General features: G+C 36.5%; 1 protein-coding gene across 9 annotated transcripts in view; it reads right to left on the bottom strand.

Moving 5' to 3' along the window:
- Positions 1–24,969, bottom strand: part of CBLB (Cbl proto-oncogene B) — a 219,481-nt gene that overhangs the window by 114,267 nt on the left and 80,245 nt on the right. For 6 of the 9 annotated variants that reach the window (XM_047793123.1, XM_047793131.1, XM_047793097.1 and 3 more), the window contains exon 4: positions 6,573–6,719. In XM_047793123.1, coding sequence (XP_047649079.1) covers positions 6,573–6,719 — 147 coding nt within the window. Of the gene's footprint in view, positions 1–6,572; positions 6,720–24,658; positions 24,876–24,969 lie in introns of those variants that run through there. The other 3 variants (XM_047793141.1, XM_047793155.1, XM_047793149.1) reach the window with 3 other exon arrangements.

The following is a 24,969-nucleotide window of genomic DNA, read 5'->3' as shown; positions in this document are numbered from 1 at the left end:
AAAATAAAAATCATTAAATTTTGAAAAAAATAAAAGGAATACTACAAAAATGTTGTAAGTTAATAAAACCACTATTCTAGATTAGAGATCAGTTTGAAAACTTAGTAGAATTGTGCCCATTTTTTAAATACACCATGATTCTAAAAAAATCAGGTTTCAAGGTTGAGAACCAGAACCTAATCCATGGTGATTTCACTGAGGTAAATATCACTTGCTGAGGAGTTCACAGTGACGAAAGGAAGGAAAAAGAAAACAAGAACAACAAAAATCCTTCTTTGGAAAGAGAGTAGACAGCACAAGAACACTGTCCCACACACAGCACTCTCCCCTGTCCAGCCTGTTGTTCTTATTAACACACGTGTAACCCACGCAAAACACCAGCTCCTCCATGGGGACCGAGCGCTCTTCTCACAGTTCTAGTAAATAATTCACTTACTATTTGTGACACTCCTTAAGCACATCTGTAATGGGACAGACCTGATTTTAAATATTTATCATCTTTGTATATATTGTCTTCCTGAAACTGAATACATAATGCTTAAAAGTATAAAATTATAATTCTACATCTTATTTGCTTTTTCTACCCAGAACCTTGCTACAATGTATTGAACAAAACAGTCCCGTCATTTTATTTTCCTTTTTAATAATAAAGATACTTTGCTTTTCTCTAACAGCCAATAATAGGAATTGACTAAATGACAAAAACATTAAATAGCAATTTTTTTGAGTTCTAGTTCAGGTCTTTTTTTTTTTCTTTCTTCCTCTCTAGAGCTCCAGCTGTACATTTTCCTTATAAAAGTTCTTCATTTCTATCATGCGTCCCCTCTTTTAATTAAATATGACTAAATTGCCTTTGATTAAAGAGAAAACTAATTTAGTTAATATGCTAAAAAAAATGTTTCTTACTCACTGAAAAAGTAAAGAAACCACTGTCCTTTGTTTTTTATTAAAAGTGAAAAGAAAACACAGGAAACCAATAAAGGTCCCTACCACTTCCCCAGGAAATCAAAGATAGATATAATGAACTGAATTCTAAATAGATCTCTTTTTTTCCATGGTCAGAAGGATTATTTCTTATATTCTACCCCACTTTTACATAGACATATACTCAATTTTAGAAAACTTTTTCTGGATTTGCTTTCAGATTTCTAGGGACCATGGAACCTCTATCATGTGAAGTTGAATATTAATTATATCATTTGTAGAATTAAAAATAAACATATTCATGGGGCTTTGTGCAAGATTAATGGTTCAAATTGGTTAATTATTCCACAACATAGAGCACTTACTATGTGCCAGACACTGACTGTCCCACCTGCCTTACAGGTAGATTTAGCTCTTTTAACTTTCATAGCAACCCTACATAGTAGGTATTATTGTCAATATCATCTACATTTTATAGATGCATGGAAAAACTAAGGAGCTTGCCTGAAGGCACCAAGCTAATAAATGCTGAACTTGAACATAGATGAGCTGCCTGAGGGTCTGCACTAGGCATGCTGCCTCCCCAGGTGAGCAAGCAAATTCTGTCCTCCTACCCACCTCCCACATGCACTTGTTCACACAGGCCCCTATCCTTAGAGCCATTTGCAAGAAATAAACAACAGTGCCTGAAAATCTCCAAATCAGACATTGGGCTGATCTGCCTTGGGAAACACAGACTGACTCCATAAGCCTGATTTCCTGGGGCCTACCATAATAGGAAAGGTAACTAGACGAACAACTTAACAAACAAATGAAGAAATAATAAATACAGAGGATGGCCTAGAGTTTATGGGAGGTTAAGAACCAAAGGATCTAGTATAATAACAAGGGACAGAATCATGAGCAAGATGAACTTTGAGAAATTAGTGAGAACTTTCATGCCAGAGATAAAAATCTCCAAATGAAAGAACAATGTGGTGAAGAGATAGAAGCTTGCAATGGTTGAAGCGTCAGGAAAGAGTCAAATAATTCCACCTGACTGAAGAACAGAACATGAGGAAAGGAAGAGAGGATGAAAATGGTGGGAAAATATACCAGGAACTCAACCAATAATTACTAAGTGTCTCTTATGTATACAGTACCCAAAGAACTCATTCAAAAGACATCTAAAGAATACTGTTTATACTGAAAATGGAGCTAGTCTATGTGAAAGCCCAGGACACAGAGTTTGTCATATAATAACTAATAAATGTACCTGTTTTTACCTATTTTTGGATAAAAAGTCAATAAGGAGCTTCATATTTCAGCAGGAAAGACCCACATAATAAATATAATAATATAAACACATCCAAAATACAACAGAAACAAAACAAGGGATAATTAAAGTTGAACATGTGTATTAGTAAGCACAACCCAGAAAAGGGGACTTCCTGAACCAGACTTGAAGAAGGTGTGAAAATTCTGGAATTGTAGAAAAGAAAGAAGAAGGAAGGGGAGCATTCCAGGGAAAATTGTAGGAACTGATGAAAAAAAAATAAATTTGTACATAAAAAAGTTACTGAAAATTTTGAGCAGACAATAGATATCCATACAGCTATCACCCACCCATCCATCCATCCATTCATCCAACTAGTCATCTAGTCTGCTAATACTTATTAGTGCTTATACATTCCAAGAAATGTGCCAGGCTGAGAGAAGTAAAAAATAAAGGAAGCTTCTGGTCTATAGGGAAATGCAAACATGTTAGCAATTTGCTACAGTCTAGTGAGTTCAGGAACCTGGAAGAACAGAACAAGCATGTGCACATTAGACTAAGGTCATCAAGGAAAGCTTCCAAAGTGATAACACTGGTAAAATGTGGGTAACTGGTTTCCCAAGTGGTGGGTGCAGTTTAGGGAAACAGACGCACTGAGGCGGGGGGAAACAAAGCATCCTAGGAAATAAGTACAGAGTTGAGTAGGTTGTTTCTTTGAGGATGAATTGAATATAGAGATGAGGCTAGAGAAAACAATTCCTAAAGTGTGTCATGTAGTGGGATTTTAGACTTTAACCCAGAATCAGTAGTGATTCAGCGAAGTGTCTCAGGAAAAAAAAAAAAAAAATCAATAGCTCTGCTTCTTGGAGCTCACTCATCTCACTAAGAAAAACAATGGGACAGGTTGTTAATGATGTTAGGGAGACCACACAGGAAGCTGTTGCAATAGTCCAAGGGAAGAATTTGAACTTGAATGTGAAATTAAAGAATGGAATTTAAAGTAAAGGAAGGATGGGGAGAAGAGGCATACTAGGATTCAGGAGTTAGAATCCATGGTTCTGCTGAATAATAATTTGGTTAGAAACAAATCTAAATCTCAATGTCAAGAAGTGCTTAGCATGAATAGTCTAGAAACAGCTACCTGACTTGCTTATCAAAAAAACAACTGTCACCCAGAGTCTAAGCACATTCATGGGACTTTTGTTTTAACATCTAGTAAAACATTTTTTGAGCCTCATGCTTAGAGTTTCCGGATTATAAACTACTAATCCAGAGGGTGAAGGTTCAGTTTGGTATTGGTCTCATTTGGCAGAATTTACTTAGACACATTTATTCAATAATGCCACTCCTCTTTTCCTCCACATTTCTACTATCTCCTGGTCAACAGACTAAGAAAGCAAAAGCAGAAATCGACTATTAAAGCGTTCAGTAACTCTGCATAAAAACCTAACAACTGCAGCACTTCCCAACCAGTTTACCCTGATAACGTGACACATTATTGATCCCCTGGAGACTCCAGCCAGGCAGAACCTCTTGGCAGTTGGGCTTGGTTCTTGAGTAGAGATTTGGCTGTGTAATGACTTCAAAAAGGTTGAGAGGCACAGAAATGAGGCATTAGGCACATTACACCTAAAGATTTTTGTCTGCTGCCTGTTTTTTTTAGGCCTTAATCCTAAAATTGCCTTTAGGAGTTTGAACAATAACTTTTTCCAAATTGTAACTCAATCCTCATATTTTATTCTTGCTTACAGTTCCTTTTGGATAAAAAGTCACAATAATTGTCCTTAAGTTAAAAGAGCTTCTATAAAAATCATAATCTGTTTGGCTGTTTTCAGAACTAACCTCTCAATGCTTTGGTATTTAGAAATAACACTGCTTTCAAGTTTTAAGGCACTGGTTAGGTCAAACCAAAGCATTCTCCCATGGCCTCAATATCTAGTGAGATAAATAACAGGAATACTTCTGTATGAGAACTAAGTTGTGCAAAAATGCAAACTAGTATTAGAGTATAGGGAAAATGAAAGGATTCAACCTTATAAGAGGATGCATCATTCATTCACCCATTTAATCAATAAAATATTGTGGAACTATAAGGTGAAAACCCACAGAGACTATAAACATGGTTTCTCCAATGATCTAATAAAAGAACCATTCACTTTGATGACTACAGAAATATGTCTAAGTTCCAGTAGGAGCTTTAAATTTGGCTCTCATTCCCAAAATAAAAATCTTAGAAGACAAATTAAGAAGCTTTCTCAAGTAAGCTAAGACAGGAGACACAGGTACAAGGGTTTGGGAGGTAGGGAGAGTATTTAATTGGCATTTCAAGAATCCCACATTCGATTTAGTAGTGATTTCATGCATGTAGCAACTGGACAGAACCTTTAGCCCCTTGATGTCTGTGGTTATAAATAGAGGGAAGTAAAGATGTCTTAAATACATCATTCTCTGTGGCTTGAGGTGCCAGCAAAACAAACTTCTCTCTTAAAAAAAAAAAATGTGTGAGCAATCTTTCCATTTTTACTGACCTTTTAACAAGCAAACAATTTGATAACTGACCTGCATTTTCGGTTTTCAAAAACAAATACCACAAGCAATTTGTCTGATAGGTTTTCTTAAAATTTTAAGATAGTTTATTTTGAAGGTTACCAACTGTTTGCATTGCTCAGAGTACTAATATATGAAATATCAGGAAATCCTCAGTTCTTACTCCCAGAGCTCTGTAGTCCCTTTCTGCTTTCTACTCTTCACATATATTTAAGTAGTATGCTCTTGGCTTAGTCTAATTCAGATGAGGATGAAACTTTTCTTTTTTTAAAGTACTCATTCGTGAATGGATATAGGAGCATTACAAATAGCTAGATCTCTGGAACATAGAAGGTCCCTGTTAATGACAAGAATAGTATTTCCTCCTTTAGTGCCTAAAATAATTCAGAATACATTTTCTTTAAAAAGGAGGAAAAGGTTTCAATATTTTTGAAATAAAAAATTATGTATCCAATAAATGTGCACTGTTCTATGTAAGTATATCCTAACCATGAAGTAGCTATAGATAAACACAGCACTTCATTAAAAAAAAAGGGGGGGAGGAGTTAACATTACAATTAATTCATCAGCATCCTAACCATGTAGTAGCTATAGATAAACACAGCACTTCATTAAAAAAAAGGGGGGGAGGAGCTAACATTACAATTAATTCATCAGCATCTGAAGACAAAGACCATCGAAAGTGTATGCCAACACTGCATGTCTTATTTCATCAGCTAATGCATAAATACAGAATTTAACTACAGGATGACAACAATGATCTGTGTATATGATCATTCTTTTTCCTTAACACTTAGCCAGGGTTCTGCCTACAGTCAAGGACATTCTGAGGGGGCTCTTATATAAAAAAGGGGACCCTTAAAAGGTTACTGAAGAAACCATTTGCCTCGTGATGTTCAATTCTTGGTCATCTTACTGAGAGAGTCCTGATCAAAGTTTTTCAAGTCTTATTTAAGTTATGTAGACTTCAGATATTTAATGTCTATTATTTACCAAGCTCACCTGGAGAAGAGGAGGTACCTGAAGGAAAACATCTTTAACTATTTTCTGAGATCATTCAACTTTGTGATACCACTATCCTCATTTTTATGTCTTGTTCACACATGTATACCTTCTGTGCAGTGACACAAAGAAAACCTGAACCCCAATGCTAAGGCCTTTTCCCACTTCAATTTCAGATCTTAGTCAAGCTTACTTACATTTTACCTCCTCTCAGAAGCAGTCTCCAATGCCTGCAATCCTGAGCAACTGTTCCCTTCTCTGAAGTGTCAGAATAATCTATTTATGGCTTTTTTTATATTATGTTAAATTTAAATTAAATTTATGCCATGAATTTATTTATGCCTTTTATTTTGTATATGTGTTTTATGTGTGCACTAAGTTAGAAAAACTTACTACCTTCTCATATATACTCTACCATACATACCTCTTTGAGCAAACTAACTCATTGAGTGCTCATCAAATAAATAAATGTCATATAACTTGTTTACTTGGTAATAACAAAATTGTGCAGTTATTGCGGTCTACTTTTGGTGGCTAAACAGAAAAAGTAGCAAGCAAAACACTTATTAAAAACTCCTAAAGTGTGGGAGTTCCCTGGTGACTCAGCAGGTTAAGGATCCGTGCTGTAATTGCTATGGCTTGGGTTACAGCTGTGGCACCAGTTAGATCCTGGTCCAGGAACTTCCCCATGCCATGGGAGCGGCAGGGGTGGGGGGGGAGAAAAAAGATAAACAACGCTGAAGTATAATTCTCAAAATACTCAGGTAAAATCTAACCATATGGGACTGAAGGTAGGTCTAAGTCATTCTTCAAAGATCCAAATGGTAAAATGATTTGTACTTACTTGTCTCCAAAAAACTTTCTCCAGAATTCAGCAGCATCTGCTTTCGTGATACGAAAGTTATCTCCCTGGAATTGCCCATTAGGAAAGATCGCTTTGATTTCTGCCAGCATGTGGCTGAAGATAAGGGATAGTTTTGTGAGATTTCGTCTGTAGACACAAGGGGAGAGAGAAAAAGGAAAAAATAAATATATAGGCATTTAAGTTTTAATGGAGATTATATATATATATATATATATATATATATATATATATATAGTGAAAAATGAACTTATGTACAGGATCAACCTAGGTCAACTCAATAAATCCCTTAAAGACAATGTTCATAAAAACATTAAATCCCTAAGAGGGTTTCTATTAGTCATCCATGTATTCATTTAAAATAAACATAAACAAGATAAATTACATGGGTTTTAATGCGAGAGATGGACACACTTTAAAAACTCAAAATATAAATGCTAAACAACAGAGCAACTATTTCTACACGAGAGAATAAGGAAAGGTGTCATCAGAGGAGAATCTAGGAAGATAAAAACAGGTGTTTGACAGACTAATTGAGAGAAGGGGATGGAAGGGAGAGAAGAAGGGATTTCAGACAGCAGGTATAGCATGTAGAGAAGCAAAGAGGTATGTAAGAGAAATATTTGGATATTATCTGAGGTTAAAATGGCTAGAGAAGAGCAGAAGGTGAGTGGAGGAAATGGCATTAGACAAGAAGAAAAAGTCTGGGATATGACAAAGAGGCAACTGAAAAAATAAATGCAATTTTTGTCAAATACACTTGCCATTTATATCACAATCGAGATAGAAATGGCAAGTGTATGATACGTCACTTGATAGATAAGATGATAGGTCTGATAGGTGCTTATTTTAGAAGCTCCCTGCTAATTCTAAAAAGCTTCTGTAATAAGGAATGGAGAACCAAATTGGATTTAAAACAACATTAAGGAAATGATCGAATCTGTTTTAGAAAGAAAAAGTGATGGTAATATGAAAAAATGATTTGGAATGGAGGGAAATATAGGTGTTGTCTCTATTCTATTTTCCATGTTAAGTTCTGGGGATTCTGACAAGACTTAAAACATGCTTCAAAACATAACTGATATTTTAAAATAATAGTTATCATCTGTGTTCCTTCTTAGCTTTTCATAAGTTTACAACATTATGTTAAACAGCCCTACACTATTAGTGCTACATAGTAAGGAAGCAATTAAAAGATAAAATTCCACAGAACTTTTCCATTTTGAGCTCATCTTGCCTCTTTATATTCCTGCTTACTCAAAAGCACCAGAACAAAACAGGTACATATATATCTTTTCATTTTGAAGCTTCAGGTGCTTTCGTGTATGTGTTGAGGGGTCAGGGATGGGGGTGGTGAGGAGGCAATTTCCCTACCACTCAAAGTAAATAGAGAGGAAACATAAGGAAAGCCATCGATTCTGCAATGAATACAACATCATACAAAGTTTCAGCAGGACTCTGACATTGAAAGTTGTGGGTTTTGCCTCATTTTTACTCATGTACCTATGTTTAATGATGCTCAAATAACAAGCAAAAAAAAAAAAAAAGTTAGGTACCAAAGAGATCATGTATTATGCACCTCTCAGTAAAGTTAATGAAAAGGAAACATGCAACTTCCTACATAAAATGAATACAGAATAAATGAAGGTACTTGTAATATAAAGTGGAAAAAGTAGAAATGAAGAGAAAGCAATAAAGTATAAAGTAATCTACGTCTCAAAAAATTCATCTCTCTTGGATAACCAAAGTCTCAATTTCCCTAATCTTTTTTCATCTACAAGATTTCTGAAAAAGAGGGGACAGAACTTAGGCCTTATTTCAGTGCTTGACTGACAACAACAAACAATCTGCAAAATCAGTATGGTTATGCAAAACGTTTCATCATTTTCTTACATTCAGCCACACTTCCTCACAACTCAGCCTAATTCAAAGGTAAACCTTCTTTCATTAGCTGAATCTTTGATCTTCTCATTTATGTCAACACATCCTCATTCAGATGACGGTAGATACAAGAAATTCAGTCTTAGGAAATGAAAAGTGAACTGATGAACTATATCAAAGGAAAGAATTGTGGCCAATACAAACTGCAACTGACTTTTGAAATTTGAGTTTAAGGAAAAACATAAAGTCACTTCAGAAAATCTGCAACAAATTTATTTCTGTAATTGGGCAAAAGAGTTAATTTTCCATCAAACTTCATGATACATACAGAAGAAAAAAGAGAAATCAAGATGGCTGTGATTAGGGTAAACCAACTGTTCCTTATTTTCTGAACTGGTTGCTCTCCACCCCCTTGTTTCTTTGTTCTTTAATCATATCCAAATGTTTTTCATTTTTATTTGTTAGATTTAAAGCCTGAAGCACAATACCAGTGATTACCCATCTTGGATATTTGATTGACTGGCTATGTAGGCACTAGACTTTAAAAAGGAAAGAGTAACACTTTATAATTTACAGTCTAAAAGCCTAGTAATCTCTACTACCTACATAACTAATCGCTATTAAATTATAAATTGTGTTTATAGTCCAAGTTTATTATTCCTACAAGGAGATCACCACATTTTTATTTGACTTTTTGCATAAACTAAGGCAATGAAAAGATTTATTTGGCCTTCAGTCCTTAAGAAAACACCGATTCAAGTTCTTAAAAATATGTGAATGCAATGGTTTTATGTTATTTTATTTTTCACATTTACCAGAATATATGTCTATTTTCTGTCTAATTTTTAAAAACATACACCATACATATGCAAATGATTATCTTGGAAATCTGTTATTGGAAAGATTGATTTACAGAGGTTGCAATCCACACAAAGATATGAAAAGAATTTATAGTTAACTCTCCTAACTGCTCTCCTTTAAATTTATTGTCAAAACAAATAGTTTTCGTCTTTCATATGATTATGTGGGAGTTTTTTGTTTGCTACATTTTGCTTTACATTATTTTAAGCTTTAATTCCCCATTCCACTCTTAGATACCCATTTTAAAAACAACCTCCAATTTTGAAAATAAAACCCAAGAACACAATCAATCTCTAATCATCTTGACATAGGGGGAGAAAAGGCAGCAATTACATCTTCTTTGTAGATGAATTGTTTTTCCTATTATGATATTTTTCCATACTTGACCAATTTTCCCTAAGCCCACTTGACTGCCCCTCATCATAAGATCAAAAATGATGGCTGCTTAATAAAGGCTTTGAAGTGTCAAAATTAAGAACATATTTATATCACTAAATGTCCCCTATCCCAAAACATTTAAGGAGATAAAATTTACAAAGCAAAGACTCCATAACCTTTTTGGGGGTCTCTTTAGGTCCACACCCATGGCATATGGAGGTTCCCAGGCTAGGGGTCAAATCAGAGCTGTAGCTGCCAGCCTATGCCACAGCCACAGCCACAGCAATGCCAGATTCAAGCCACATCTGCAACCTACACCACATCTCACGGCAACGCCGGATCCTTAACCCACTGAGCAAAGCCATGGATGGAACCAGCATCCTCATGGACACTAGTCGTGTTCCTTACCACTGAGCCACAGCAGGAACTCCCGTAATCTTAAACATAACCTTAATTTACAAGAAATTTTGCAACACCAGCACTTTCAATAGAAGAGATACTTTATTCTGACTAATGACTACCATCTATCTCCCATTAACTACTACACATGAAGCCATTTTTAAAATTTGTCTTGTGTGAGATTTTGTCACTATCCTGGAAAGTGAGGTCTTAAAAGAAACAGTCCGGACAATGGATGCTTCCTGAATGGTGTCAATGGATGGCTGATTATTGCTCTAGAAGACTGGAGGCAGTAGGGGCTCCCCCTCTAAGACATTCGGCCAATGTTTGCTGAATGAACCCAATAGAAAATGAAACCAAATTTTAAAAAAGGAAAGAATTTTGAAATAAAAGTGCTTTCATACATCAGGTAACCAAACAGAGTTGCTGTTGGATGTCAATACTGTGTAAACCAGTAAAGATATTAACATATTAGAGGAGCCTTGGAGAAGAGTGAGGGAGAGAGGAGAAAAGACAGAGGGGGAAGACCAGAAGGAAAACTATCTGCATTTTTTTTTTCAGTATAAGAAATTCATCAGCAATGCCAAGAATATCACCTAAGAAGCAAGGTGCCTCTTTTACCCTGGATTCAAGCACCTAAAACTGTCTTTCTGGAGTTCCCGTCATGGCGCAGTGGTTAACGAATCCGACTAGGAACCATGAGGTTGCGGGTTCGGTCCCTGCCCTTGCTCAGTGGGTTAACGATCCGGCGTTGCCGTGAGCTGTGGTGTAGGTTGCAGATGCGGCTCGGATCCCGCGTTGCTGTGGCTCTGGTGTAGACTGGTGGCTACAGCTCCCGATTGGATCCCTAGCCTGGGAATCTCCATATGCCGCGGGAGCGGCCCAAGAAATAGCAAAAAGACCAAAATAAATAAATAAATAAATAAATGAATGAATAAATAAATAAATAAATAAAACTTTCTTTCTTCAAAAAATCAATTTCTCCAAAATTCAAGTTACATTACTGCACAGATAGTGAGGTTGGAATGAGGGGGCTTCACTGTTTATAAGTCTTAGTAGCTTAAGTGGCTATAGCCAACATCATAAGGAAGCTAGAGGCGCATAAGATTTGATGTAGGATGACACAATCCCACCCTTAATTAATTCATCACATAACAGGGGTGAAAAAGAAATGAATATATTATTATGATACAATATGTGGGGGCAATGCACCAATTGTAGCCATCTTGAGGTGAAGAATTTGAAAAATGAATAAAAACACATTAAGATTCGATTAGTAGCCTCCACTAAATGTAGGCAACACACAAAGGATGCAATCTAATTAGATCGCAGTTAGTTCTTATCAATTCAAGAAACAGCTGTGTCATAAATCATAGACGAAATGAAAAGCTTTAAATGCTGAATTAGTGGAAAACTTTAAATGACACTTCATATTAGTGAGTTCCAAAGTTTGTGAGAATGTACTGCTTTTGGTAGAAAAAAAGGAGACCACTTTTTAATCCAAAAACTATCAATAATTCAATTCTCCCATTTAAACGCTAGCACATGTGCTTCTTAATCTTTACAAGGTGAAACAAATTTTACATAAAGAGAAAGGCAGGATATAAAGAATATAAACAATGGCACTTAAAATGGGACTCCTATCCAGTTAAAGGGCAATTTCTATTCACTCTATTTCTGATGCAGTGTCCTCAAGATGGGTTTAGAACATTACTTCGCACTGTTTTTGACCTTGGGAACATTCTGATTCCTAAGAAAGTGAAGATACTAGGCTGATGTAAGCCTTTCCTTTCCTTTCCCTCTTGGGAGTAGAGACTATTAAGATGAATCCTGAGAGTCTTAAATAAAAACTGGATCTTACCTATTCCCCTGCCCAAATGCTTTGAAATTTTCAGTGTTTATAAGGGGAATACAAAGATCTTTTTTTTTTTTAATTGAAGTGTAGTTGGTTTACAATATTGTAATAGTTTCTGGTATACAGCAAAATGATTCTGTTACACACACACACACATAAATATATTTTTTCATATTCTTTTCCATCATGGTTTATAATAGGCTATTAATCTAGTTCCTGTGCTATATGTTAGGACCTTGTTGTGTATCTACTTTATATAAAGTAAGTTGTATCTGCTAATCCCAAACTCCTACTTTATCCCTCCCTACCCTTGTTCCCCTTTGGTAACCATAAGTTTGTTTTCTATGTCTATGAATCTATTTCTGTTTCATAAATAAGTTCATTTATACCATATTTTAGATTCCACATATACAATATCATACATTTGTCTTTCTCTGACTTAATTTCACTTAGTATGATAATTTCTAGTTGCATCCATGTTGCTGCAAATAACATTTCATTATTTTATGGCTGAGTAGTATTCCACTGTGTGTGTGCGTGTGTGTGTGTGTACCACATCTTCATCCATTCATCTGTCAATGGACATCTAGGTTGCTTCCAGGTCTTAGATACTATAAATAGTGCTGTTATAAACACTGGAGGGCATGTGTGTTTTCGAATTAGAGACTTTTCTCCAGCTATATGCCTAGCAGTGAAATTGCTAGATTATATAGCAACTCTCTTTTTAGTTCTTCAATGAAATCCCATACCATTTTCCATAATGCCTGCACCAATTTATAGGGAATACAAAGCATATCTTAAAAGTCCAAATCCCATGAAGACTCAGCCTACCCAAAGTCAGAAGAGAAGTGTGAGCAGAAAAGTCACACAAGACACAAGCAGTAGGACAATTTTTCAAGCTGCCCCATGTTACTCCACTGAACTGCTCACTTGAGAGGAATTTTAGCAAACCATGTCAGTCCAAAAGCTGCAAGAAATGATTAACCAAGGGAGGGCTTTTTCCTTTCTTAAAGGATAAATCACCCACCACTAATATGGCTAAGGGGACCATGCACAAAACTGTAGCTGGGAAAGATGAAACCTGGGCATCCTTTGCTCTCTGCAGTATACTCTCCAAAGTGTTGCCTGCAAAGGCCTATTAAGAGAAAGAGGCTATCTCACCAAATAAGGATTCTGCTCTCAGAGTAAATAAATTTGCTTTCTAAAGTAAATAATTTTGAGTGGACAATTTACAAATGCTTTACCTAAACACAACTGCAACATGAAATAGTCCTATCATGTTCAAATGTAATATCCTCTGAAAAGTTCCTAGGAGAGATTAAAAAAATACTCTGCTTAATTTTCCAACTATCCCACATTACAGAGACTGGCCTTGAAGTTTGATAGTACATACTAGGTTCATATCTCTACTCTGTTGGTAGTCTTGAAGAAGTTACTTAAACCTCTCTCTGCGTCAGTTTCCTCATTTTTAAATAAAAACTTCATTTACTCCTCATTGTGTTATTGTGAAGAGTAAATAAGGTATGGAGGTAAGAGCCTAATACATCTACTTTTAAAAACTCTCAAATAATCGTTTTACTATTATTAATTCTACCTACAGCTTCTGTTTAAAAACACAAATATCTTGGTAGTCTTCTTTTCCCCATAAAATACTATGGCAGCCATCTTAACTAGATTAAAATCATCATTCTCATTAAGATCATCGATTATCATAGTGGCCTTTTGTAAGACCAGAAAACAATGGGCAAGTATTTGATTAATCCAATCATTTATTCTGCAAACCCTGACTGAGTGTCTTCTAGACTGGGAGTAGGTGGGAAAGATGATACACAGATGAAGATGACACCATCCTACTCTTAATGAATTGAAGGGGCTGAGGGGTTGCCAAAGGTACAGAACAATGCAGTGGGAATCCAGCTGAGATAGAACCAGAACAAAGGTGGTAATCAGTGAGGAGACCAAGGAGTTTACAATTTGGAGGGTGATGGATGCAGTTCTGACAAGAATGTGGCCCTGCCATGGGAGGGAACAGTAAAGGTGAACGAGGCAAAGAATTAGCTAACTCCAAGGATAAATGGAGTCATTTATGTGGATTTTGACATTTCCAACAACTATGAGACCTGTTTGCATGAAGAAACTATAGTAAGTCTTATTTCAATATATTCAATAAAGCTCTCCAAATAATCTTTTTAAATATCAGCTATTTTAACTTTGCAGCAATGCCAAAGTAGGATTAACAACATTTTTTGATGATTTCAACAAATAGTTTTATATGGAAAATTTATTAGAGAAGCTACTAAAATATGATATGATGATTTGGACTTTCATCTAGTTGAAAAGCTTCACAATATCTACTTCAATAAAGAAAACACTTTTGTGTTTGGTATTTGACTTCTTTTGATTAAACCTAATCTGTAACAAGTATCCTTTTATAAAATAAATCTTAAAAAGCAGACCAGTCTATTATTTGAGAGGGAAAAGAAAAAAAAAATCTATTCCTGCATTCCTATTTAAGATAAGATATAATGAAAGTTCTATGAACTATGTGGAAAGTTGCCATTGCAATAAGATTCATATTGAAGCAACCAGAAGTAGTCATAGTAGAACTTTGTTTTCTTCGTTTGATTTTCTTTGTTAGATTCTTTTTCTAAAGAAAAAGAAACATTAGAAGTTTAAACTATACTTTTATGACCTAGGGTAATTTGATAAAAGAAGAAACTTGACCCTGAAACATTTTTTTTTTTACTCTAGATTCACTTTTGTTCTGTGCAATTCCCAGTCACTCATCATAAAAAAATATAGTGAAATAGAAATATGAAGTATGTCAATTAAGTCAGTACTTATTGCTTCTTAATTACTTTGACTTGCTGCATTCCCTCCTCCACTGTTTTTTTTTTTTCACATTTATACTTCAGAGATAGCTTTTGTCTTCACATATTAGAATATATTTTAAATTTTTCCTAAAATAAGATTTTCTTCAAAGGTTTTCTCCTGTCCATGGGACCAAGCTACCTTTTGCCATTTCTCACACCACTTCTCTGCACTCTCAGGGATTTAAAAGGTCTCCTGTCCTTCCTGGTCCACTCCTTAGGTTAATCCATGTCTTCCTCCTCATGGATTCAAAGCTCCTACACCTCAGCAGTTGAAGTTTAATCTGCACCAGTTTTATGTCAAAGTACTGCCTTGGTCTATCGTCTCCATCCCCCTTCCCGGATGTCAGCTATCAGGCTATTAAATGCCACACCACTTCCACCACTTCATGTTACCTGCCCACAGCAGGAAGTTTTCTTTGAAAAGTATCACAGTTATTTTATAGACATAACACATTTCACCTCAGATCAAAAGTCTTTGTTGGAGAAGAAAAAGTCTTATTATACCTGTAACAGCTTCTTACACATAATAGATATCCAAAAAGCCTTCATGTCAATGATCATGAAAATATTTAAAAAACTATAAATAAGAATTTCCTGACTCCCAAACAGTGCTGATGAACAAACAGAGAGGAGCAATACATTAACATAATGTATAGAAACACTACACAGTGAGGCATCAACTTTCCAAACCTTGAAGAAAAGGAATTTTATCAAAAGCTGCCTTAAGAGAGAATTAAAAATCTGGTGTTTGACTCTAAATTAGGGGAAAAAAAAAAAAAAAAGACTTTGCTCTGTGTGTTCTATTATCTTCTCTTCCTTATTTTTTCTTTGTTAGTGACAAAATATAATAATGACAAATGAAAGGAAATTAATGCTATATGTCCCATGGAAGTTTCCAGAATCTTAAGTAAACTGAACATATTTGCTCATACTTTCTAAGGAAGCATAACAGAGTTTCCCATCACATTACTGGTTCCCTGACAGATACTTCCTCCTTTTGGCTCTGGAAATTTCCTCCTTAATGCCTCTGTCCCACTTCAATCCTAGTCCCCAGGAGTGGAACAAGTGAAATATAAATGATCCTCAGAAAAAAAGAGCTAGCTCAGCTCTCTGATGTTCATGTTGTGCATTACTGACAAGAAAACTTTAATCATGACATTTATTCATGACATTTATTCCATCTCTTCTCTGGGGTTAAAATTATCTTTATTCAAATGATTGAGGCAAATATAAAAATAAACATAATTTGTCAAGCAATTCTCATTTATTTTTGGTATAATCTGACATGGATACCACATTAGAACATATTGTGTGTGTGTATGTGTGTGTGTGCACGTTTGTGCGTGTGCACTCGATAAAATCAAAGTGCAAAAAAAGGCAGGATAATAAATAGTATGCCCAGTATAATCTCAGTTCTATTTAAAAGCTATCATATTACAATCAAATGGAAAACAAATATAGGATATACACAAAAAGTCACAGACAGTAGTAATCTCTGGATAGTTTATAAATTATTTTGCTATTTTTTTCTCTAAATATTCCTATTTTCAAAAATACCATTGACAAGCCATTAAACTGACTTTCTTAGGCAAATATGCAGTGTGCCTGAAGGCAAGCGACCAGATTTCCACACCCACTGCAACATCCCATCTTCCAAGGGGTCCCACTGCCATCCACACTGCCACACCTGGCCTTTATGTCCAGAAGGCATCTGTGGTGCAGTCATCCCAAACCTCTTACTTAACTACGGATTTCCAGTTTTCTAAAACGTCCTGGCCCTTCCACCACAGAACATTTGCCAATGTCACACCAATATTATTTCACATTTTTAGGATACAAAGGAGGGAATACAAAGGTCCAAGAGTCCAGTAACTGATAAACAGGACAAGGAGTCATCCCATTTTGTTTAAGTCTCATTATCCTTAAATCTAGTTGATGACATTATCTTCCACCATTACAATAATCTCAAGTTGAATTATTTTTAAGGGCAAGGAAGTCTCTGGTAGTTATTATAGATAAAACAGCACATCACATACAACAGCATAAAAGAAATCTATAGTTTTGTACGACCAGAGGATTCAATTACCCACATGTTTTCTTTAGCATACCAGATACATGGTATGATGTATGATAACAGTTCAAGAGAAGGAGGCTAATGTAGATGCCCACCACCCCAGAGAGAAATGTTGCTTTAAAAAAAAAAAAAAAAGCAATGAGACAGACTATAATGAGACTTTTTTCCCCTTCAAAATGAAAAAGAAAAAGAAAAACATGGCTGTAATCATTACCAGCAGTACAATTTCCCTACACCTCTATAAACTTCCTAAATTTTCTGAACATAGCAACAACAGATTTTTTTTTTGTTAATTTTTTAAAAGGTGTAAGATTTTCTTGGAGTTCCCGTCGTGGCTCAGTGGTTAACGAATCCGACGGGGAACCATGAGGTTGTGGGTTCGATTCCTGGCCTTGCTCAGTGAGTTAAGGGTCCAGTGTTGCCGTGAGCTGTTGTGTAGGTCAAAGACATGGCCCAGATCTGGTGTGGCTGTGGCTGTGGCATAAGCTGGCGGCTACAGCTCCGATTCAACCCCTAGCCTGGGAATGTCCATATGCCGCGGGAGCAGCCCTAGAAAAGGCAAAAAGACAGACAGACAGACAGACAGACACACACACACACACACACACACACACACACACACAGAGGAAGTATAAGATTTTCTTAAACTGGCAAAAATTAAACTAGATGTAGCTTATTCTGTAGCTGACTGGTGGTAGGAGGACTTGGTAGACAAGTGGTTTCTAGGTTTCCCAATAACAAGGCTCATTAAAGAAATCCTGGGATAGGGTTCCCTTCGTGGCTCAGTGGTTAACAAACCTGACTAGGATCCCTGAGGATGCAGGTTAGATATCTGGCCTTGCTCAGGGGGTTGGGGATCTGGCGCTGCAGTGAGCTGTGGCGTTGATCACAGAAGTTGCTCGGATCCTGTGTTGCTATGGCTCTGGCACAGGCCATCAGCTGTAGCTCCAATTTGACGCCTAGCCTGGGAACCTCCATATGCCGTGGATGCGGCCCTAAAAAGCCAAAAAAAAAAAAAAAGAAAAAAGAAAAAAAAGAAAAGAAAGAAGGAAAGAATGCCTGCCTCATTACTCCATAAGAAAAGAACCAAAAGCTTCTTTTATCCAAACTTTTTTCCTCTAGAAAATGAGAAGATTGTAAGTACATAATTTGAGGTCCCATAACATACTAGGAGGCTGTCATCACTTTAATTCGGGCCAGTAGGAGGTGACCGGACAGCTCAGTCACTGAAAAGCCCATATGCTTTGGGCAAAAATGATGAATTAATTTCACAACCTACAATTAATTCAGAAGTACAAGGTGCTATAAAACATTTTCAGTTTACAGACTTTCCTCAATATACCTCGGTCTAAGATTGCAGAAATCCTAAAGTCAGGATAGAAAAATCTAACAGAGAAAATCGAAATTATAGTAAGTATAAGAATTCATGGGTGTATTTGGAAGTCTTAATTGTTATTTTGTTATGATAATAGGCATCTTTGATTTTCTTTTTCCTTTTCAACAAAGAAAGAGCCTTGAAAAACAATGTCTTTCAAAACAAAACCACAAAGCAGCGGAAATAATTTTAAAAATAAAATAAAAGGCAATGTAAAAGCTCTGTTTTTCATGTTAATGATAGTAAACACTAGACTATTGAAACCATATGAAAAATGCAGGCTAGAATTGAGCATACTAGAACAGTATATGCTCAATGGGAAACTTATGGTTTAAAGTCGATTTTATTTATTTGTTCTCAGTAAGGAAATGTGCTAATATATGCAGTAAGCCTAGGACAATATTACATCTAAGAATTTTAACTTTCACCTCAACCAAGAGTTTAGAAGTATCTTAATTTAGGGAGACTGTTATGTTTACCACATGACGGCTGATCAATAATATGAATCAAATCTCTTTACTGTTTTAGTCTGACTGCAAATAGAATAGCCCTCACATCAATAAAACCATCCTTAGATATTGGCTTTGGAATAGGAAGACAGATATATCTAATCTGCCTACACCCTGGAGGTCGAACATTACAAGAGTTAAAAAACCTCCAGCTCTAGAGTCAAATTCACCTAAACTTGAGCTTAAACCACGTAGGAAGTAAATGACTTTAGGTTCTAAATTAGCCCCTCTAAGCCTTAGTTCCCTCATTTCCAAAATATGAATTAAAACAGTACTAATAAAGATTGTGGAGGATTACAGGTGGCCAAAACTTTGTCACTCTCCCCATTGTGGAATGAGGTCTATTTCTCCTCCCTTTGTACCTGGGCTAGGCTGCGCCTGGCCTGATCAATGGAAAGTGGTAGAAATTACACTCTGTAAATTCTGAAGCTAGGTGCTAAGAGATCTGCAGTTTCTGTCTTTGTATCCTGGAAGAGGATCTTGGAATTTAATGGTCATGCTGTGAGGAAGCCCCAGCAGTCATACAGAAGGAGCCTTGTGAGGCCTGGCTGCAAGGCAGCAACAAATGTAGGTATGTGAGTGAGGCCCAACACCCCAGCCAACACCACATAAAATAGAAGCCAATCCACAAAATCACAACAAGTAATAATTATTGTTGAATTAAGCCACAAAGTATTATGGTGATTTGATAGACAGCGGTAAATAATTAGCTTAGAGATGTAAGCTACTATACACGGAGGGGATAAGCAAAAAGGTCCAACTGTACAGCAAAGAGAACTATATTCAAATTCTTATGATAAACCATAATATAAAAGAATATTTTTTAAATGTGTATATATATATATGTATAACTGAATCACTTTACAGCAGAAATTAACATTCTAAGTCAACTATACTTAAATTAAAAAGTAATAATAATAATTAGCATAGGAAACTGACACACAGCAAGCATTCGATAAACTCTAATCATTATTACTAGTGATACCAACTTAATATTATAATCAGTACCATCACCAGTAGTAGCAGCTGAAAGGCTAGAACTCTCTTCTGCATTGATATGATCTATACTCTTTTCTCTCCATCAATATAAATAAATAAATAACTTATGGCTAAAGGACCAAACAAACACACAACTTAAAAGTTATATTTCTACCTAAAGAAGTATATTTATATTGGAAGTCACAAAATTTATATCCTCTGTATTTTCTCTGATATTCAAACAAACTAACAAAAGGAGGTTTTTAGAAGAAATATTGACTATACTAATTAGAAAGTAGCCTACTTTCTAATAGTAGTACTCAGATGTGGATCAGAACGAATTTAATTTCCAACACATTTATTTAGATTAACTCTACAATGAACTGAACTGTGAAAATACCATGAGGCTAATCCACTGATTTCTACCGACAACAGACTTAGTTTCTACAGGTCTTAGATGCTCAGTCAATGGTAGAGAATCCCCCTAATGTTATCTGTACATAAAATGTAAGCAAAGACCTGAAATGTTTATAGATTGTATAGCAGTCTTTTAATTGAGCTGCCATTTAAAATCACATTTTCTAAATACAGTTTAATATAACTAGATTTGACATGTGTCTAGATAAGAAATCATCCTGGATTTTGTCTTGTCTAGTTCTATTCACTAGGGTCTCTGTTTAAAAGTCAAACACTATTAATTCCTTACTTATCAACACGGAAATGTACACACATTTTTAAGCACAATTCTTTTGGCTTCCAGCTCTATCTAAACCATCACTATAATAATCTTGAGAAGACATTTAAAAATACTGCTGAACAGATTATTGTACCTGTCTACCCATGAAAATAAATTTAGTTAAATGGTTATTCGGCAGATGTACTGCTATATAAGACTTTTAAGATTTAATTTACAAATTAATAAGTATGAGAATCACTCTCTTGGTGATACCTAACCATTTAAAACTTAATAGAAATAAGAAAATTCAAATAAACAAAAGATACCACTTTTAATATTTCAGTTAAATATTAGAATGATGGGAGGGGATCATGTATTAACTTATGAAATTTTCATTTCCTGCTTAATCAAGTAGTTCTTAAGGAAACAAATACTAAGAAAGAAAGAAGAGCTACAAATAATACACAAAGATCAGGCTGTAAATGAAGCACTAGTTAATCTTTCCATTTTCTGACTTATCTTACTTATGATGCACCCACTGCTTCTCTAGAAGTCCAGCTTATTTGCCCAAAAGTCAGTTCTGTTTTTCAGAATAATTTTATATGCATAGAAACTGTGACCTACCTACATGGAATTCCAGTTTATTCACTTAGTAAATATTTTTTGAGGCCCTGTTATGATCTGCTACTGCACTAGGCAATGGGAATAACAGGATGAAAACCAGCTCTACACACCTGTCCTCTAGGAGTTTATAATCTAAGTGGGTAATCAGATACAAAAACACACAGCTACAATAGAGTGTAACTGTACAAAGTACATTCAAGGTGCTCCGGCAACACAGGAGCCCAGAGGAGAATGTGCTCAACCCCCGGCTTCGTAAAGAAGGTTAAGCGAGGTAAAGAAAAGGCAAAAGAATGTGCCAGATAAAATCAGCAAGCCTGGCCAGTAAAAAGCACGCAGGTATAGATCAGGGTGGCAGTATGACAGACTGCAGGGTCAGAAGTGATCTGTATTCAGAGAAGAGACTGTTAGGCCAGGAAGCCCACAAAGTAGCTATTAAATCACCTTGCTATTCAGGCCCATTTTATCAGCACAGCCCCAGCATCTACCCAGGCTGCTCAAGGATGCAGAAGTCTCCATATCCAACCATGATTCCACCAGGGAGCGTGACATCCAGAGGGAGTTTGAAAAAGAAAACCCCTTTCAAGCAAAGGTATCCTAATTAGGAATTCTTAGATTTTTATACAAATTTAGAAGCTTCATTGAAGATTTTTTTGTTGTAAGGTAATAAGTGAATTTTAAGGGTTTCCTCCCTGTGTCCTTGATGGAATATAATCTAGATTTAACAAATGGAGAAAACAATAGCTCTCAGAGAGGAATGCTCCAGAAGCCTATGTCTTAGAAGCAGATGTTCTACTTTGGCAGACTCTCAGCCCCTGGTGTATTACCATTTGAAACAGACTCAGAGATCACGTTGCAAATGCACATCTGAAAAGATGTGTGTTCCCATTTCAAAATACCACAGTAATTCCCTCACTTCCAGAAATGATTCACCAGATAAATATTTGGTGTAGTAAAGAAATATATCCTTTTTCCATGATCTAAACTAGAACACTGAGCTGACCAATTCCAACCCCAAACACAACATTGCCAATAACCCATCAAATACCACCCCACCAGGTGACATTCTTGGACCTAATTCTCTGGGTACGGAGACTCTGCCAAAGCTCTCAAGAATAAGACCCATTTTGATATCACTGAAAGCACTGCAAGCTGGTCTTTAAAAATGGACTGTAGTTAAGCAATACATTTTCCCATTAAGTTTTATGGAGCCTGATGTATTTCCTGTGTCAAAATCTGTCACAAAAATCTGTTTCTCAGACATCTGCTTGGTACAACACACATGTGAATTTGGTACCACATGGAGATGTCTACAAATAGTGATGCAGAGTCTAACATGCCTTCTGATCAGAAAGAATTACCAGTAATATTGGCTGGTGGATTTAATTTGGATCCTATTAATATCTATTATTAATACCATTCTTCCCATAATATTCCTGTAATATACATTTATCCAGGGAATAATAAAGTCTATCTTCATTGTGAATACCACTTTCATGATCAAGTGGAAAGAAAGACCGAGAGTTCCCCTCATGGCTCAGTGGTAACAAACCCAACTGGTATCCGCGAGGATGCAGGTTCAATCCCCGGCCTCACTCAGTGGGTTAAAGGGTCCACCACTGCCGTGAGCTGTGGTGTAGGTCACAAATGTGGCTCAGATCCCGTGTTGCTGTGTCATAGCAGCTGCAGCTCCAGTTCAACCCCTAGCCTGGGAACTTTCAAATGCCACAGGTGAAGCCCTAAAAGAAAAAAAAAAAAAAAAAAAAAAAGAAGAAAGGAAGTAAGAAGAAAGACCCAACATGAAGAAGAATGAAAGAATGAATGACAACAGTGAGCCTTAGATTTCAGTTTGGCAGTCAGATCCAAGGGAAGAACAAACATAATTACTAACATTTATACTCGAATAGGTCCTTGGACCAAGAGATTAAAAATAACATCACAGCTTGTCAAAACGCAGCCTCTCGGGCCCCACCCCAGACCTGCTGACTCAGAATCTGCACTTTGATAAGCTCCCAGGCGATTCATGTGCAGGTTTATTATCTGAAAAGCACTGGGTTAGTAGGAACCTCAAAAGATATTTTACTTTTCACTGTTCTGCCCCTTGGTAAAACTGCGCCTAAAGCAGTCTCAAGATCTAAATCCCTATTTAAAGATCTGCGAAAAAGATTCCACTCTGCTGTCCCAAACCACATACTATCTATCAGTCCCTCTCCTGACACTGCCAATGTGCTGGGAGGCACAGTCATCACTACTGGGCTGGAACAGCATTGTTTTAGAATGATTGAGCTTCTCTTCCAGTACAGACCTCAAGGTTAACTACTGATGGAACTTTCCTTTCTTATCCCTCTTGCTCAATAACCCTAAAGAACTCACCCCTAGGCCTTGATGGCCCCAACCTGGGACATTCTGTACTTTTCACATTTGTAAATATCAACATCAGACTGATAATAACCTCATATCACACCCCAGTTCACCCCACCCCGCCCCCACCCCCCATCTCCACCCTGGGAGAAGAACTACATTCTTCTGATTGGTTAACACACTGTCAGAGGTGAGGGAGCGGACTTGCTTCCTCCTACTACAGGAAATAGAAGACAACCACATACATCACTAGGTCAGCGTGGCTCACCTATGCCTAACTGGTGAGAGTAGCAAATTAGTTCTTCCTTCAATAATCTCCCTCTTTCACCATTAACCTTTGAGGTCCCCAAATGCAAGCAATTCATCTGCTATAGTCAGTTCCGTCTCCTTCAGAACAGCAAGGGAGAACAAAAAAGTATTAAGACCTGCCAGCTGAGAAATAAAAAACAACTTCTCCAAATGCCACTAAGGTGCTTTTTCCTCCTAGAACTGAGCTGTCTCATTGCTATATATCTTCTAGTAACTTAATAATTAAAGAGCAATCAGGGCCTGCCTGCCTACCCACCAACATAAATATCCTTGGAAAATGTCAATCAAGACTGGCTAACTAATTTTATCATGAGAACCTCTAATCAGAGAGAAAGATCTTGGCACTGCCTGTGGTGGAGTGATAATGCAACACCACAGTTGGAACAAGGCCAGGAAGTGCCAGAGTCTGAAAGGAGCAGCTGCAGAAGCCTCAGGGTGAAGCTGTTCCATCCTGGCATCTGAGAGAAGGAAAAGTAAAAGGCAGACAGAGACGCTCAGCAGAGGATGTAAGAGTGCCCAGCCCAGCACCCTCCCAGAGGCCAACTTGGAGGAATAAATCCATGGTCAAGCTAACGAAGCGGCTATGAAAAACTGATGCAGAGAAGCTAGCCTTTTCAATGTAAAACGGTTGATGAAGGAAAGTGATCTATAAAACCACTGGTTTCCAGGTGCTTTTTATTTAAATGAATAAACTTTCTTGAAATATTGAACTTGAAATGTTTAACAACACTTAACACCCCAAATAGAGGAAACTAACGCAGGATTCCTATTTATTTCGCCAAGAGAGCATTAACACCAAACGTATCCCTTTTTTGACATTAAATAATGTTTGCATACAACATATCAAGAGAAACATAATTTCAGAACAAAAAGGGTATTCCTTTAAACTGAATACATTTAACTTCCTGAAAGACTCACTAAAATGGCTGCTATGACTTCCAGCTCTAGGCCACAGGAAAGTCTGAGGAACCCCCATTAGAAGCAGATCAATCAGGCGGAAGGTAGAAGTTTCACGCTGCGGTACCCCCACAGCTGAAGAACTGATGCAGGGATCCCCTACAAGCTTTGAAAAAGAAATGAAACAAAAAGTGATAAAGAAGTGTCTCACCAAAATGAATTAAATATGGCCTGTTAATAACTAGTAATTATTCACCTATGAAACACTAGCACATTTTTTCCAACTCTGGAAATGACCTGTCACAGGTCTTATGTGAATCAGACTATTAGTA

This window comes from Phacochoerus africanus, chromosome 1 (genome assembly GCF_016906955.1).
Source record: "Phacochoerus africanus isolate WHEZ1 chromosome 1, ROS_Pafr_v1, whole genome shotgun sequence".
In the NCBI taxonomy this organism is placed as follows: domain Eukaryota; kingdom Metazoa; phylum Chordata; class Mammalia; order Artiodactyla; family Suidae; genus Phacochoerus; species Phacochoerus africanus.
Note: the sequence above shows the minus strand (reverse complement) of the source record. Positions and strands in the feature narration are given on the sequence as shown.